General features: G+C 41.2%; 1 protein-coding gene across 1 annotated transcript in view; it reads left to right on the forward strand.

Annotated features, from left to right (window-relative positions):
- LOC116383182 (lysyl oxidase homolog 2A-like) overlaps positions 1-19128 on the forward strand; it is a 27554-nt gene continuing 8426 nt past the window's right edge. The window contains exons 1-8 of the mRNA XM_031846820.1: positions 1-144; positions 1742-2055; positions 4092-4267; positions 11633-11841; positions 14073-14289; positions 15738-15921; positions 17976-18127; positions 18217-18384. Coding sequence (XP_031702680.1) covers positions 1773-2055; positions 4092-4267; positions 11633-11841; positions 14073-14289; positions 15738-15921; positions 17976-18127; positions 18217-18384 — 1389 coding nt within the window. The 5' untranslated portion in view covers positions 1-144; positions 1742-1772. The remainder of the gene's footprint in view (positions 145-1741; positions 2056-4091; positions 4268-11632; positions 11842-14072; positions 14290-15737; positions 15922-17975; positions 18128-18216; positions 18385-19128) is intronic.

Consider the following 19128-nt stretch of genomic DNA (forward strand, 5'->3'; position numbering starts at 1 on the left):
TGTGAGGGGCGCAGAGAAGACTGCTAGGAAGAGTACTAAAGGGACAAAGAACCGCTGGTTCACGTCCCATCATCTCCAAAAGTGTTGGAAACCTCAACGTCTGCGTCTTGGAAAGTGTGCACCGTTTTTACTTCGTCTATCAAAGTAAGTGTTTCCTTTCAACTTTCACTAATTGCGTTTTGTTTTCCATCCAATGTTTGTTATTGATTTAAGTGTCTTAGAGTTAGATTAATGTGAACACGGGCTGCTACGTGTCATAATACCTTAACATTAACCCAAATCTAAAAGGAATTAGCGTCGCTCTGCAATGTATGCCTTACTCTGGTGCTGACATTGGACGAAATTCCTGAAGTAGCTGCAGGACTCCTCTGACTCAGGATGAGGTCTTTCTTTTGACACTCCTGTGAATATTTGGATCTGTGCTGGCCAGGGCTTAGCATACACTTGATGGTTGATTTGTGCTGTTCTGAATTGAACAACAGACTATTCAAGAGCCTGGCTCTGACTGAGAAAGCAATAAATAAATGCAGCATGTTGGATTTAGAATGTTCCAGGCAGCTTTCACTTATTGTTTGGCCCTGGTCTTTCAATGCTACATGTTTTAAATTTCCTACGATGTTGAACTCTCCATTTGCAATCTGCTGTCACTATAAGTCAAGTTTCTGAGAAAGTGTTGTGAACCTTAGGAGATGGGTCTGTCTCCACTGGTCTTGCAGTATGATACAGAACACATATCAGTGTTGGTTTTTCATAAAAGGGTATGTTGAGTTGACACATGCTGACTGGAGTGATGTTTATTCAGAACTCTGAACTCTGATGAACTAATTTAAAGCACACACATCGTTGGTTCATTCACTCCTAAGTGCTGTGAGAACGGACACGCTGCCTGTCTAAAGACTAAATTAAAGTAGCTCCTTCCTCCTGCTGAACTTTCATGAGAAGATAAACCAGATGTTTCGGATGATCACAGTGACGTCTCTCGCGCAGTCTCACAATTTATTGACCGTGTACTTCAGGAGTGTTTGTTTGGCTGTTGCTATGACGGCAACATGGACCTCCCTCTTCCTCCTCTTAAAACACACTAAAGACGTGGAGGTCTCCTGACTTTCACCGTCTTCCTTCCCTCCCTTTCCTCCAGGAAAATTCCTCCCCGGGGGCTGTTGGTCCCTCCGCTGACACTTTCATGGTTTGCCATGAAATATTAAGGCGGAGTCAGCTTTCCCTCTGAACCTCAGTTGTGCAGCCTCCAGGCACAGATCAGCAGATATAAACGAGCAGGCCACTACCCCACCCTGCAGGAGCCCACATTTGCTCTCCATTAGGCTGTCAGAAAGAGAGAGAAAGAGAGGAATCCTTGTCTCAGCAACATAACCTTTATTAACTTTATTCTCAACCAAACTTTTCAAAAAATCTCCTTCTTCTCTCTCTTATTGACAGTCAAATGTAGTTTCACTGTTTACTTAAAACATTGTACAACTGTGGTGTGTTGAGGCCTGTGAGGGGCCTCTGGGTGCCTGATGTTGGCCAATATAAACTGTTACTGCACAAGACTTTGTACTGCAACAGCTCACTCGTTCAAATTATGGACAAAACTACCACACACCACACATTACTGTCTGCCTCTGCAACGTACAGCCCTCAGTTTAACTCTTTGGAATTTGAAAATGATCAAAAAAAAGCATCGTTCAGTACCGCTTCTATTACCGACGCTTACCGTCTTTTGTCTTATTATCTCCCCTAGATCACTGTTCTTTCCTCCCTCGTCCTGCATCATGCTGCGCCCGGTTGCCATCCACTGTCTGTTTTCCACCTTGCTGTGTATGTGGACGCTGTGCAACGCCCAGTCAGACTCCAGCCCCCCTGCGATCCAGCTACGACTAGCCGGGGAGAAGCGGAAACACTACGAGGGCCGGGTGGAGGTTTTCTACAATGGAGAGTGGGGGACAGTGTGCGATGACGACTTCTCCATATCCGCTGCCCAAGTGGTGTGCAGAGAGCTCGGCTTCATGAATGCCGAGTCCTGGCTGCCCTCGGCCAAGTACGGAAAAGGAGAAGGTAAGAAACTGGAGTTTGTTTGAAGCATCTTTTGGTTTCCAGGGATTGATCTTAACATTGTCTTACATAATCAAAACCCTCCTAAAAGCATCTCAGAATCATTTTATCCAGCTGTCTAAGAACTGAGGTGAATGTCAACCACATTCAAAGGCAGTGTATCGCTTCAAACTGTTTCATATGTTCCATGGAAATCCTTGAATGAGGTACACGTTTCCTCCTGTCTGACTGCTCATATCCTCAGGCACTGGTTTCCCCATTAGAGAAGAACTGAGACATGGCAATCACCTCTGAGCATGGCAGGGAGGGGGGGGGGACTGGAAACACCGGGTGTGTAAACCAGACACGAAGACGTAATCTCATCTTCTCTCACTTTGACGTGTATGAATTCCTCCATCCCTGTAAAGACGGTGATGAGGTTCCCAACGCTGTGAATGTGTGCTGGCTGCTGGTGGTAAATGTCAGTTGGTAGCTGTTAATTAACTCAGTGTCCCTTGTTAAAGGCACATGTTGTCCCACTGGGTTGGGCCACATCCAGCCAGCCACTTCAAACGCAAAGTAATTCACTTTTTTTTTTTCTTGCTTTCCAAAAGCAACACAACCATTAAAGCAATTATAATAATAACATATATGAAGTGATACACCCCATGAATATAATGTTGCACGCATATACTATTTTACAAGCAGCAATCAAGAAGCAGTTTGATGTACTGTATATGCCTGCACTGGCTGTGCAGGCCGGGTTCGTCTTTTCCAGGCAGATGTTTTCTCTGTAATAGAATCATTTTGAAAGGAGAGTATTTGAGGCCCAGACTAGCTGTGTGCTAGTGTGTGAATGTAAACTGCTTTTATTCGTGCTTTTTCTGTTGTTGTTGGTGGAGACACATGGCTATAAAAGTGATCAAGAGCATTTTCCATTTCCCATCATGACACCAAGGAGAGAAACCACAAAGTGTTTTTAATTGAAGACACAACTACATAACAAGTACAACGACATCCCTTTTGGATGAGAACGTTTGTTTGGGATGTTGATCAGATCCTCAGCTGCCACAGCTACACGGCTATAATTTGTGTAAAAAAAGAAATATGAGAAAATGGCGAAAGCTACTCAGTTTCAGGTTACAATTCAAAACAGGATCAAATACAAATGCACAAAATGTGTTTTATTTAGATGTTTTATTTAGAGGAACACTGCTCTGCCAGTTTGTTAATATTTTGAGTCTAGGGTGGCTGGAGGTAAGTTGCTGGCTGTAAGGGCCAATAAAAGTCAAATCAGAAAAGTCATGGCTCCCCTGTGCACTGTGCTCGCTGTTCTTTTCATTGGCATGTATAACTACATCCCCATAAGGCCTGCAAACGATTGTTTTAACATAGCAATCCAGATTTACCACTACTGGTAATGCGGAAGATTTGTTTGGTGTACTGAGACCAAGCTGGTTCTCACTCGGAGACTCCAAGAAGATTTTGGCTGGTATTATGAAAATGTTCCAGAGGTAATCAACTCTCTGCCAGGAGGACGGCTACGTGACCGTACAACATGCATTCACTTACTTGGTATGACCGCGATGTTCCTCAGCAACGTGTTGAGACTGTCCGACTGACGGTTTCCATGACCACATTTGTGTGGTTTCCCTCACGGCTGATTCAGAACAGCCAGCTGGACAGCAGATGATCTGCTGCAGTGACAACATTTATTTGGCAGGTTTTTGCTAAAAGAATGCATCCGGTTATTTTTGAAGACCCAACACATCTCCATGTCAGTAGGTTCACTGTCTGTGTGACTGGACTTCAGAGGAAATGCAGAAATGTATGTCAGAAGGGTGTGATACATGGCCTAAGCTACCAAGGTACAATGCTACAACCACCCATTTATTCTTTCTCATGAATTAATTCCTTATTAGGGAAGGTTACTGAGGATTGAAGCTTGTGGCCACATGCAGCTTAGTGAGAAGAGCGTGGCACCAGGTTTGATTTGTGAGAGCAGGAGTCAACCAAACCAACAAACTTTGCTTTAATCTTTGCCTCTGCCTCTGTTCCAGGTCGTATCTGGTTAGACAATGTGCACTGCTCTGGTGGTGAGAAGAGCCTGGCTCAGTGTCACTCCAATGGCTTTGGAGTGTCGGACTGCAAACATTCAGAAGATGTCGGAGTGGTCTGCACCCAGAAGCGCATTGCAGGCTTCAAGTTCATCCTGAACCAGGCCAGCAGCGAAGAGGTACTTACAGTAAATAGATACGTCCATAGGAACTCACACAAACGTAAACACTGGGGCGGGGTCGCTTGATAACATAGTTAATAATACTCAAGTAGCATCCACTCGTGGTGTAAGTACACACACGTAGCTTGAACAGATGTTCAGCACAATAAGAAAAGAGAACAGATCGTGGCTTATGATGAAAGAAAACCCTTATCATAGTGCATCGCTCCAAGCAGGTCAAAGTATTTTCTTCAAATCTTTACAACTTTCCAGACTGAGCCAGACAGATCATTGGATTGAATGTGATGTCTGTCTGTAGACGTTAGGAGGAGCAATAATAGTCCTACATTAAAACACAGTCTTCAGATTGCTGTGGGTTACCACGATAAAAATGATGATGCGTGTCCTAAACAAAATACACAAAACCTGTTGTGTCGGTCGCAGCAGCTATTTGTGACTCTAACACTGTAACTGCCAAAACGTACAGTTTCAGGAGGCCAAATGATTAATAAACTTAACAATCAATCCCAATGTTTATGCAATATGTATGCATATGCATACATGAAGAGATATGTGTGTCAGAGTTTGCAGTATCAGACTGTGGAAATACACTAACCAGCCTACCCAATGTTGTTTGTTCATTTAGTCTAATGGTGCCGACCAAATAGTTCCTTATTGGAGGTATATTGTCTTGTTTTTTCAAGATGTAATTTAAGAATGTCTCTTTATTATATAACAGTGTTTTATTAAGTGTCAGGTCAGATGTATCGACCGTATACCATTATCTCCTTTACTTTTTACTCTTGGTAAATATATTAGCTCTGTCATGTTGCTTCTGTCAGTTAAGCTAGCTGGCTATACAGCAGTTACAGCTGCAAGTTTGTAGGCGTAAAAATACTGTAACAATTCCTCTCCTTGTGGTATGTGTGCAGCTCGTGGTAATTGAGTGATGCATAAATCTCCACTTCCTAAAACATTATAACGAGGCTGAGCTAAAAAAAACTTACAAACTGCTGTTTCAACCGGCTCCAGTATTTTTGCACTCTGTATGATTAAATGGATACAACCAATAATCAAAATAATAGCCAAATGATTACTACATCTGTATGTCCGGACAAAATGAGACGGCAGTTATTCCGTGGGCGTTGTTATATCTGCCATGACATGAAGCCAGTGAAGTAATCCACAAGTCAGTATGTCATGTCGAGCGGTCCACTCCGCCATTTGAACTGATGACTTTGCCAGGCTCCTATTAGTCTGTCCCTGCCCACGCCAGACCCCCACTCGGCAGCCTGGGAGATTTTGGAGATGACTCATAGAGGGGGAAGACCATCCTGTCTGGCTGCATAGAACGCCTTTGTACCAGATGGAAAGTCAGTGTGGGTTTGTGGACGTGACGGGAGAAAGGGAGGGAGAGAAGAGGATGGAGGTATTACTTCAGCTTGTCTGAGAACAAGTTATTAAAAAGACATTGCCACAAAGGGTTTCCCTGTTAAAACCAGACTGATAGAGATGAAGCAAGGTTTTTTTTTTTGGCAGCTTAGAAGTTGATGCGTTAACACTATAGTAACTGCATTAATACCAGAGTGTATTGTGTGTTCATACTAGAAGTTGGGTGGGAGATTTGGCTGCGTTACCAGACTCTCTCCAGCAGCCAGAACAGTGACTGTGATTTTTACTGGGTTCAGTAAAGGCAACATGCCTGAGGAGATCATCTGAAATGCTTGTGTATCTTTCTCATGCCTAGTTGAGTCATGGGAATGGAGGAATAGAAGACAGACTACTGAACCCTATTCACAATTTTCTTATTTTTACAGGTAGTGTATGTAAGCGGCACCCTCTTGTTCCCTGTTTGTCTTGTGTATTTTGGGTCTCGGGGTGTATTTCAGTCCCCCCACCATGCAAATATTTCCTCGGTCTGGCAGTAGCCTTTCAAGTCACGGGGAGAGGAATGGGAAAAGGTGTAGCTTCACCTCTTTAACCATTCTTGAGCTGACGTCAGCAATGGGCAGAACTGTTCCCTCAATCTGTTTATTCACAGCATGAATTGACATTCTGTGCTCAATCTGGAAAGTTAACACCCTGACCAAGCATGCGCTGCAGTCCATGTAGAGGTCCCGGCTAAAAGGATGGAGAAATTTGACAGTTTTGCTTCAATGTGAATGCTTTCCAACTTTCAAGATGACACATCTTTATATGTCTGAGATATGTGTATATGTGAGATAGTGTAGTTTATCAAGGCATTGTCTGCACTCTCTTAACTTTTAGTGTCTGTTCATGTTGACATGATTTCAGTAAAGATTTGGAATTTGAATTTACCAGCAATTTGTTCTTGAGAAGTCAGAATAAAGCTACACAAAGGTGCTTCAAACTGAAATGATTTTGTTGTTATGAGAGATACATAATGAGGCTACTTTACACTTTATGGGAATATGTGAAGATAAGTTCGCTCTGGCAAGTTCAGCTTGGAACACAAATAATAGCATCCCGAAAATATCAGTCTGTCATTAATGAAAACAGCCGCTTCCACTGGCATGAGTTGCAATTGGAGATGTGGTACCCTATGAGCAGAAATACTATGAAGGCAATTAGCATTTACAAAATATCAAGTTAAAACGTGTCATATTTTGCTAAAAACTAATCTACGTGTGTCTTTCTTTGTCAGCCCAAGCTCTTGTCAGAGTTGTCATTTAACATCTGAGTAATGTCAGTCTTTAATGTCGTCTGCTATCTGCTGGAGACAAAAGCAAAGTCTCTTACCATTGCAGCCTTTGTCAGCTAGTTATGCAACACTGATAACACAACAGGACATATATTCCTTGCTGACTGAATCATTGATTTATTTTAACATGTAGCATCGAATCCCGATGACCATTGCAACCATCCCTTTTTTACTTTGACTGTCTAACCAGGCACAGTTGCTTTATTTATCAGCCTGTGTTGCTTTGGTCTTTCAGTCAGCAGCAGGTTGAATACATTTGTCATCAAAACCAAACATTTAGATGGCAGGAGGCTTTGTTTATCATCTGTTAGTGGGGAATTTTTAACCAACTCTGCCAGCTCCGGTTGTTGTTCACGTGTGAATGGTGCGCTGCACGTGTCATCAGTGTCTACAGGATCTTTGCTGAATACGTCTTCTTCATTACAAGATGCCTGAAATTTCCGTCTGTATATGTTCGATGTTTGTGAGAGAGGATGATGTGTCATTTAAGCATAATTATAAGTTCATGGTTGAATTTGATAGGATTTTCCAGGATGTTTTTTTCTGTGTGTGCTTTCCAAAAAGTTTACATCACATTGTCCCCTGCAGAAGAGACATTTCCACTGTCGCTTCGGTAAGCTTGAAACACTCTTATTCGTGATTTCGAGATTTTTCACAATCCAATGGTAGAGAAAATAAGCAATCTTCAGTTGAATCACACACTTCTGCTTGCAGAACCTTGCACATCATTATAAACAGATTACAAGTCTAGGTTAGTTAATCTTCTTCCTGAAGGGTTGAGAAAAGAATCAGCACCGCATGCAGCTGCAGTTGCCCACCACACCACTTAGTGTTTTCACTACAACCAAACACTTGGTTCCAGAATCAACACAAAGACGTCAGAGACCAGTTGTAATAACAGAATGCGGCGGTTAAAAGCCTTTTGATTGGTTGCACATCCGAACAGGGCAAAGGTTGCTCTTCTTCATCAGGCGTGACGATATCCACTCAAAGGAATTCCAGTTCCTCACATTCGCTGCTATACAACAAAAGGAAACCCGAGCCAAAGCTGGATTTGCCTCCAACATGAGCGAGAGGCTTGTGAGGAGGAGAGTGATCAAGGGGAGAAAAGGTTGATGTGTGTGCTGAAGTCAGCTCCTCTTGTGGATCGAGTAGCAGACAAATAGACCACATGTTCAACAGCTGGATCCCCCTGTGGCTTTATAGTAGATCTCCTATGGGCTGCAGAGTGCCCAGAGAGACCTTTATTATTCAAACCTGCATTAATGATTTACCATATACCATTCAGACTTCAAACTTTTTCTTTTTATTGAAGTAGCATAAATTAAAGCCCCAGCATACGTGTACAGTGATGTTTCAGCATTTCGATACAAAGTTAGATTTTTTTGGAAGTTGAATAGATTGCTACCATTTAAGCCAAGCTACACCCAGGAGACGTTTAGCTTACCATAAAAACTAGAACATTTCCATCACAGCCAGAGATGCTGTTGTCCAGCTAATCCAGGTCTCAAGATTTCAGTTATGAAATATGCTCACTGATAGATATTCCAGATGCAAAGCACACAGTTACACACACACACACACATACACACACACTTCCTTATTCAAGTCAGTCAGGCACTCTTTGGGCCAGTGAGGCAGAGAGTGGGGTGGGGCAGATGTGAAAGTCATTTGAAAGAGCCTTGCTGTTCTCCTGCTTCTCATCTAAACTGTGGAGTGATTATCATGCATACTTGTTTCGTAAGGTGGGGAGGGGGTTGGGTGGGTGTGCTGGTGTCTGGAGGCACGTGTAGATAAACGTGCAGCGGGGCTGGAGGACTGAATAAAGTGGAAGAAATGCACAGTAGTGGAAGAATTAGTCAGACACTGGCTAGACCACAGTCTCATGTTCACACATCTACATACTGAGGGAGACCCAGTGAGAAAAACAAGTCTACTCTCCATTTGGAAAGAGTTCAGTAATGGTCAAAGCTTACCTCACCGACTAGTAATGAAAATAACTTTTAAAAAAAAATCCTTTTTTTGGTAACTCACCACCTACAAACAAGGCCAAGAATTATTTTTAATTCAATATTTCCGACACAGACAGACATGCTATAGTCAAGTCCAGCTAACCAGGTCTACAGATTTCACTTAACTAAATATTGGCGATTTATGAATGTTTGCTTAGAACAGGAAATGAGTACTTTTGCAAACGGCCCACACACTACAGTACACACAGCCAGGGAGTGACTGTAAGATGAGACAACTTCATAGCAATGTCCAGTTGACAATTAACCTCAGTATGACCTGCAGATTGACCAAATCATGTGTCAATTAGTACACTTGTGAACTTTAGAGGTGCTAGTTCGGCAGATTTTGTCTAAAATCTGAAGATCTTTTCATGTATTTCAGACAAGTCCAGATTTCCACATTGATATTATGGCATGTTCTTTGTGATGTATAGTTATTTCGCTGAGTTTTTCCACAAAAAAAACAGTGTGTAGATATGGGCCCCAGCCAAACAGGATTATGCTGAGTTTATGTCTGGTGGTCTGGTTTTGGGGGATAAATGCCTGGACTGATCCCAGCTGTGGATATCCGTCCTCTTCTCTTTAGTCTCACACGTTCAGACGGCCGGTTTCCTCTCTCTGTGCCAAATGCAACACTGGCCATCTCAGTGCCCCATTTCATACTCACCTCGTACCCCCTGTCCTGTCTGGTATTTTTGTCTTCACACCTGGCGACACTTTGATTACTCACATTTTGCGTTTCATTCCATGTTCTGTATCAGGTGTACTTCAGTTAGCCATTCATGAGTATGGTTTTGTTTTTTTTTTCTTTGTCTTTTATTTTGCTGCATGTTTTAATATAGATTCATGGTTGTTGTTTTTTATACCATAAGGAATGATCTCTACCTCGTCTTGCTTTTTTAAGGTTTTAAATTGAGAACACCGGATCCCTGATTAAGATCACGTCTCCTCACCCTCCCATACTGCCAGGCACCGACGGAAAACACTGTCATGCTATGGCCACCAGGAATCTCTTCATGAAAGAGTGGTTTTTACCCGCTCTAGCGACTGCGGTCAGTGGGAGGACTGGGGTCACTGTAGAAACAGTCTGACTGAGCCGTGGCTCCTCCTGCATTTCCAGTCTTCAGCGTCTAGATTCCCTGAAGCCTTGAACATTCCCCCAGGCTGACGCCATCTCAGGAAACCACCCTGCGGGCAAACATTTGATATTTCTGGGAGACATGCCTGGATGTTAGGTATTTTTTGCAGAGTTAAATAAGCGGGCCATTACGAAATGACTGAGGTCAGCATTTGCATACCACTGAGCAGCTCAGAGTTTTGGCTCTTTTTCACATGCACAGTGCAACCTCACACCCAGCCAGGAACCAACTGCAGAACTTGGCAGAAGGAGGGAAATGAACAATGGCAGAGTTTTAGGGTAGCTGTTTTCTCATGAAACCCTGGAGGTCAAAGGTTACCATTCCTTCCTGATTAAGGGGTCTTTAGGATACATGATACTAACTGAGTTGGGTGACTCCTGTCTGACCAACAGGCTTTACAGTCCTTTTGACTGTGGCCCAACCTGAACTCTGTCAGTATAGCTTCTGTCTTTAGCCTCTCTTTAAAATCCTGATAAGAATTTCATGGAATAAGTTTTTCTGTTTTAACTTCTCCTATCATTGCTCTCTGTTTCCTGATCGCCCAGGAAATCCAAAATGCTCTGTGAGAAGTCTATGAAGAGAAATCTGGCTAGATTTCTTCCACATTTCCCCGCAGAGAAAAGAGCAGTGTTTTTCCTTTTGTGCTCGGTTCATTTCAGGTTCTTGGCTCACTCACAAGGATATATTTCACTTCAGTGAATATCCAGTGAGTTTTCAGCATATATATGTAATTTACGGCTTTACGGTTGTTGATTTTCTGAGGAAAGAAAAACACTGTTAACTGTTTTTGTCAGATCTGTGCTGTCATATTTGATGTATGTTGCCCTCCAACTCCCTTTGGGAGTACAAAGACAGTAAAAAAATTCCATACATTCATCCAATCTGCTTAGGCCTCTCGGCAACACTTAACAGGTTTAAACAAAGATTTCATCTTTAGATTTTTCAACTTGACAAGCATATGTGCAAACCGGGCAGTCCTTTCTTTTTCTCTGAACCATGTTTGCATTCCCTCACAATGCATTCTTCCTTTATGACTCATAACCCATATTGTATTCACAAAATATCAAGTGGAACAGTACATGCAAAGTCCAGAGGACAGATAAAACTGTCTGTCCTCTGAATCAGGGGTTTTTACAGGAGAGAACATTTTCCAAGGACCCCCTCTTAATCGTAACAACAACTAAGCAGTCTGCTTACAACCATTTGTTCTCTTAGATGCCATTAGAACTATTTCTATCCTAAAATTGTCACCCTTAATGCTTCACTCCTGTTTCATAGTGATAACAGAAACACATTTCTATTTGAAACATTTTAAGAGAAGATAATCCTGCTGCAGAGAAATTTGCTATGTTATTAAATGCTCAATTTGATAGGCAAAGAAGGTAAAGTAAAAAAAAAAATCTTATTATTCTATGTTCAGCACAGTTGTCTCCTTAAAAAGGTCAAACTAGTTGTATATTACCGGTAATATAGCATGCAGTGATGACCCATTTCCTCGGCTGTTTCTCAGGGTTTGTCGGTGCAGGTGGAGGATGTGAGGCTCAGGGCCACTTACTCTCAGAGGAAAAGGATTCCCATCACGGAGGGCTTTTTGGAGGTGAAAGACGGAGGCAAGTGGAGACAGATCTGTAACGAGGAGTGGACTGAGAAGAACAGCAGAGTCATCTGTGGCATGTACGGCTTCCCCGGGGAGAAACGCGTCAACACCCGACCTTATAAGTAAGTAATGGTGCCAGAGGCCAGCAGCAAGGTTTAAATAGGGCCGATTAATATGATGAAAGTCTTTACAGGAGTTGAAGTCTAACACGAACATTTAGCTTTTAGTTGAGTTAATTACGGTTTTGGTTATGGGAATATAGTAGTGCTACATATATAATCCACACCTGCGACAAAGACAAATTCCTGTTTGTTCCAAACACTTGTAATGTTAAGAATATTGCATTTCCTGGTGCTGTTGATTTATATTGTTAGTCTATTTAGGAATGTTTTATCATAGCAAACTGATGTTAAGAAATGTTACATAACCACGCTTGTTTAAACTGGTCATCACTCAACCCTTCATCCGCACACTGAGATTAAACAGACTTCAGTCTGGAGATTCTTGACAAGAAGCCAAACACTGCCGGAGGAAGTTTTAGAGGATGAAGGATGAGCCGTGCTGGGAAACCTTTGAGTGCGATACGCTGTGAAACAGTGGCTCTTTTGGCTGCATTTAATTGTTTCCCTCTGAGCAAAACGTCAATATGTAGCCCTACACAAAACCAGCTATTCACACTTTGTGTCTTATAATATATTTTATCTGCTAACATGGCAACTGAAGCTCAAAAGAAAACAGATGTTTACGGCACAATAACCACGAGCAACTCTTCTGCTCTTGTAACTGCATGAATGAGAACACCGTGTTTGTCTCTTTTACAGCTCCGCCTGAGGTATAAATCTAATATTCAAACGTTTCTGGCTACCTGCCTTCTAATGAGAACATATCTCGATTTGTTTGGTCTTGAGTGAACTTTATGTGTGCATCGGTTTATGTTTTCATCTGTAAGTCGAATCTATTCATTATGGACATACAGTTAGAGTTGGTCTCCACAATCATCTGAAAGGCTCCACTGTCCCACCACAGACAAATTAAGACCAGAGAGACATCAGACATGCATTTATTTACAAATGTGGAGAGTCATCGGAATGATCCCATGTAATGTAGTCAAGTTTTCACCTTGATGTTCAAATTGATGCTTCTGGTTATAATAAAGTAAGAGGAAGGCTAAGCAGAGGACTTTTATTAAAACAATTTCTATTTTGATGGTGTTGGTAGACACGATCTTATCTGATTTGACGCTAATCTTAAATATGAATGCCTTTTAACTGAAGGAAGCACCATATAAAGCACACTAAACCAGCAAGGAGCTCTTTGTTTTTTCTTTATCTCTTAAGATCACAAAGCCTGTGTGGGTTTTAGAGTGTGTGGTCTCACATGGTTCACTGTTTTACAGAGGTGAAAGATCACATTCACTCTGTTTTTTATCTGGAACAACAAAGGACAGCTCTGTTCACCAAACATGCAAATAACAGCCCAACAAAATTAGAAACTCTCAATCAAATAGCGTCTCTTCAAATTCCACAGACCACAAATTGTTCAAACCGAGGTAGAGCTACATTCTGTTGACAGCATCTGGACAAGCTGTAAGAACCAAAAGGCTGTGAATGAAGCTCATGCTGCTTTGATTAAATGGTCTGCTTCTTCCACGACCCGAACCTGCTTCAAGGTCCACTGTTGTTGGGCTCCTCAGTGACCCTTAGTTGAAGTATGGAGGTCATGAGAGTGTTAAGGTACTCTCACAACAATACCCCCCCATTGAGCTACACAGCGTTGTACGGTTGTTGTTCAGCTCCTCACAATAAATAACTAAAATTTCCACTTCCCATAAAACAGCTCCTTAATATTTTTGTGAAATGTGAGAAAGAATAGTAAAATATTTCATGTGATGCAGATGGTGCTTCAAAAAACCTGGCTGCAATTTTATTATTTATAACTAATTTGAAAGCTCTTCTTTGCTGTGATTTACTCGTGGAAAATCTCTTAACATCTGAATCTTGAGACTGGAACGTGGCTCAGCACCTTATTATTATTAAGTGGTTGATGTCAGAACCTCTCACCAGCACTTGATCAAACCAAGCGACCAACTTTTCAAAACAATCCGTGTAACAGCATTACGATGCTGCGATGACATAACGTAAAATAGCAAAAAAGACTGCCGATGTGTTTGCTGTGAGGGATTAACGTCTGAATCAGGTTTCAAGTCTGCTTTTGGCATGAACTGATAGCCAAGGGTACCCGAAAGGTTGGAAATGATGACACGCTTTCTAATATGTTTGCAGTAATGTAGACATATACAAATCAACAGGAAAAAGCATACAGTATATTTTGTAACTGTGTCATTCCTTCTCAGATTGCTGGCCAAGCGTCGTAAGAAGAACTACTGGGGTTTCTCTGTAAACTGCACAGGCAACGAGGCCGACCTGACAGATTGTAAGATGGGCAGAGAGATACAGTTGAAGGGAAACAGCACCTGTGAGGAGGGCATGCCTGTAGTGGTCAGCTGTGTGCCTGGACGTGCCTTTGCTCCCAGCGTCAGTGCCGGCTACAGGAAGGCCTACCGCGTTGAGGTAGGTCAGATTGTGCCACGCTTCAGAATGTTAGCTCTGTCGCTTCATTGGAAGAACGTTCTGGGTTTGAAACTCAGCTTTCGTCCTTTCTGAGTGGTGTTTGCGTGTGATTTCAGTGTTGAAGTTGACAAACAGGGATCTTGTTTCCGTGGCCATGTGCAAGCTTTATTAGAGTTATTGGTCGTTTTAAATAGGTACAGTAAACGTGTGATGAATCGGTCTCTGTGGCATTTGAGAAAGGACAGATAACTTCCTTACTTATTACAACAATGTATACTGACATTATGAGACAGAAAGGAACTAGAATACATGTCATTGAGTGTGTTTATAATAAATTATTTATAGATACATTACTGTCAATGCAGGCAGCATGTCATGCAAAGGAGGGCAGTTAAGGTCAACAATTGTATTGGATTTTGGTGATTTTGCAACTGATCACAATCAGATGTGTGGGAAAAAAAGGGTTTTAAATCAGAACAGTATGTATTCTGTTGAGAGTAATCCCCGGAGTCTTCCCTTGTGGGAGGAGAACTATAAACGGAAAGATATCAGACTCCCTGTCACTTCAGTAAGTCAGGTTATGGTACCATATGGCTGAGATCGGTTTCACAGTCTGCAGATGTGAAACTAGTCTCTACAGATGTTTGTGACATATCTTTAATAATCTGATTTCGTCTGAATTAGACTCTTCAATTAACTCAAAAGAAAAACATGCATGTGGTGTTCTAGTGCTAATTTGAATGTCTGATTCTAAATGTATGCTCTCCAGATATGTTGCTGCGTTACATTACATTATAAGAACCACAAACGTTTTTTTGTATAAGTACAGAGTTGGGTGAGCACATGTTATACTATCCAATAATCAATTCTTCATCAGAGTCCTGCACTGGATTTCAACATTTTCTACTTATTAATCAAGTGGCCCTGTAGTCAAGCAGCTGGAAACATTTGAGAGGACGAACGCTAAACATCTGTTGTTTGTACAATTAGATAATCAGTGTTCCCGTGTGGTGTTTATAGTTTATACATTATTACCAAGGAAACACCTATTTTCTATCTACCCTGCAAAACAAGGGACTATGGTAATCCTACATCGACCAAATAAAACCAAGAGTATTATTTGTATCCTTTCAACATGCAGGTATATGCAACGTGTGCAGCATAGTGAGCCTGCTTTCTGCTTGTGTTTTGATATTGAGAAAATCATATTTCAGGATATGACTGATTAAGGATTTTTTACATTTTTAATGGTAATTGTTAAAGACAGCCGTCTAGCTAGTCACTTGTTGCTGCACGTTGCAATTATGTCCAAATTTAAAGAGTTGACTTACTATGTAGTTAATTCAGATTTCATCAAGTTCTGCGGTTTTTGGTAGTAACAATGTACAAGACTGTTCTCATTGTCGGCATTTTCATTAATTTTAGTTTTTGGTGAACTGTTTCCGCAGCAACCCTTGGTGCGTCTAAGAGGCGGAGCTATGATTGGCGAGGGGCGAGTGGAGGTGTTGAAGAATGGGGAGTGGGGTACAGTGTGTGACGACAACTGGAACATTCGAGCTGCCTCCGTGGTGTGTCGAGAGCTGGGCTTCGGTAGTGCCAAAGAGGCCTTGACTGGCGCCCGACTTGGACAAGGTATGATCTACAGATTAGTCACTAATATTATTATTATTGTACTATAACATATAGTACGATTGTAAATGGCGGTATGTTTGTATAAAAGGTGTGTGCCAGAATGAAATAGAAGGAAAAAAACACCCCAAAAAAGAGTAAAAAAAAGTAAAATTAAAAGAATATATTTTTAGGATCAAATCATCTTTTAAATCCAAATGTAATTAATGAATTTATAATTTTCTTTTATGTATCAACTTATATTTTGATTATAATTAGAGAGCAACTTAACACCTGTTTCAGCCTGAACACCCCCTTCATTAATTAAAATAAATATTGAATTGTTTTTCTTTCTTTCTTTTTTGTTTTTCATAAAAAATGGTAGATTTAGCAGAAAAATCATGCTAGCATGATCAATTGTCTGGCCCACAATTGGGGTGATTCAGAAAGTGTTTTTCCATTTCATAGTTCAGAGCATACATTGGTCTTAATTCTTAAATATCCAAATTGAAAGGATCCTATAAAAAGAAAATCTTAATTTAAAAAAAGCAGCTGGTATATTGTTCGCAGTTTTTTGAAATATGGCCTCAAATATCCAGTTATGTAAGGGGTTTAGAATAAATCATGTAATTATTCTGGTGGCGACTCCATACACTGATAGATAGACACTGATACATATAGGCCGCAGTCACAACTCTCACTCATACAGGTAGACTGTAACAGTTGAACTCAACTTCTTGCAGGCTTTTAGCTTTGATGACATTTCAAAGTCCCGGCAGAACTTTAAGCAACTCATTCCCAGCTGTGAAAATGAAAGGTTTGGGCTGAAACCAGAGACTCCAATCAGCACCTTATCTTTGGCCTCTGTACCACCACCTGTTTTCGTCTCACTTCAATCAGCCCAGACCTTCAGTCAGCATATAAGTACATTTGGGAATGTATGTAGTAGCACATTAATGCTCATAACCTGAATCTGCGAAATGCAATATACCACAGCCTTATAAGAATCACATGTGCACTGGATTAGCTGTCCTCTCCTCTGCCTTATTCTCACACCAAAACACAAGAGCGCACAAAATGTTCCAGCAAGAAAAACAGCCTTTATGGGTTTCAGAGGAGGAATTCTTTGTTGGAGAGTGCACAAGGTTATTTGAGGGATGGATTTTCTTCATGAGCTGACAACTGGATCCAAAAAGGGTGCCAGATACAGACCATAGATTTGAAATAGCTTATTGTATTTGTTTTCAGAAGTCACTGAAGTGAACTAAAGAAGAATGTCAATAAAACTGAAGTTGTACTTGTAAGTGATTCCCAGATTCGTATGGGAGATTAGTTTTTAGGCTTAGTTCTTATACAATCTATGTATTTCTATGAAAATCCTTTTTTATACTTTGCACAAATTTTCAGCTGATAAAGGGTACAAGCTCATATGCATTTTTTTGTGTGTTGCATTTGTGAAGTTATAAACATCCAATCTATTTTAATCATCAGTCAGACCTGAGAACTGACTGACTGATTACAGCAGCACTGTGTTCTTCCTGTTGTGAATTTATTTTTCTCCACTGGCTGCTCGTCCATCGCAGTCTCTGGCTGTAGCTCGCATCACTAGAGACATTCCTGCTCAGTCACATGGGAAGAAAGCCAGCATGGAAGGAGGACTCACACATGTTATTATGGAAACTAAGATGACTTATCTTTTTAAAGAAGCAGAGAGAGAATCTTTCTTTTTCAAATGCCTCAAGTGTCTCATTTTCATTAGCCATAGCTGACTGTTTCCTGTCACATTTAATTTCAAGGGAACAGGAAATCTTAGCATCTGTCTTTAGATGGACTTGTTGTTCTATGAAAACCCACAAGCAGCGAGGCGAATGCTGTTTTATTCAGGAATAGTGGGCAACACAGGCTTGTGTTTCCAAAAATAATTGTGTAACCCAAAGATCAGTTCTTCAAAATACTTTTCCCTAATGTACATGATGCTAATGCTCCAGCTGTTTTTCCAATTTTTTGTGATCCTGAGTTTAATCACAAGTTCAACAGAATGACAGTTAAACAGGATTTATGTGTTTGTTTCTCCGTAGGAATCGGGATGGTCCACATGAACGAGGTGGAGTGCTCTGGCTTTGAGAAGTCACTGACTGAGTGCTACTTCAACGGTGACGCGTTGGGCTGCAGCCATGAGGAAGACGCAGCACTCAGGTGTAATGTTCCCGCCATGGGCTTCCACAAAAGAGTGAGGACCTCTCTGTACGTCTATATACTATAAAAAAAATAGGGATTTGTATAGAACTGGAGGACACATCTGTCTATCTTTGTCCTTAGCTCCGGTTAAATGGCGGCCGCAATGCCTTTGAGGGCCGTGTGGAGGTTCTGGCAGAGAGGAACAGCTCTATGGTGTGGGGCTCAGTGTGCAGTGACAGCTGGGGGACTATGGAGGCCATGGTCGTGTGCAGACAGCTCGGCTTGGGCTTTGCCAGTCATGCTTTCCAGGTAAGGTGTAAATGATGGTCTCCACATCTACTTCCAAAAAATAGTTTTAAGATGAATTCATTGCATAACTTGCTAACACACAATGTATGTACCCTGTGTTTGGAATGCATGGAGAAATTAAACTCTCCTGGAGGAAGACATTAATGCTTTTTGTACTATTTAGAACATTGGGTAGTGTTGCACTTCAGCCTCTTGTGGCCGAAATGGGTATTTCAACGAAAAAACTTTTTTTTTCACCTGTTTTCACAGATAAAAAACAAATTACGGAATTTAGTATTAACCCCGTAAAAACTGATTTTTTCACCTGTTCTTAAGTCACAAACACTTTAGATCAGACTTAGAAAATGGATCATCAGAATATAGATTTACCGTAACCACCAGGTTAAATTAGTAAAAAGAAAATAAATATACACACATTTAGTGGACAGTTTCCAAACTAAAGAGTGAGGTCTGTCTGCACCTCAGGCCAGGCCTCTACTTTTTCAGCTGTCCCTTTCCTCACATTATAGTACCATTGTTTATAATTTATGGTATTTAATATCTTAGATGTTATTAGATCAGATTTGATTAATAGATTGGACATGCTATGAAAATTACAATCATGTATAATATGCATGAGATAAAACCACTCTTGCAGCACTACCCATGTTAATGTCCTTACCTGTGTGTGTGTGTGTGTGTGTGTGTGTGTGTGTGTGTGTGTGTGTGTGTGTGTGTGTGTGTGTGTGTGTGTGTGTGTGTGTG

This window comes from Anarrhichthys ocellatus, unplaced genomic scaffold, assembly GCF_004355925.1.
Source record: "Anarrhichthys ocellatus isolate YVR2014 unplaced genomic scaffold, GSC_Weel_1.0 scaffold1, whole genome shotgun sequence".
Taxonomy (NCBI): domain Eukaryota; kingdom Metazoa; phylum Chordata; class Actinopteri; order Perciformes; family Anarhichadidae; genus Anarrhichthys; species Anarrhichthys ocellatus.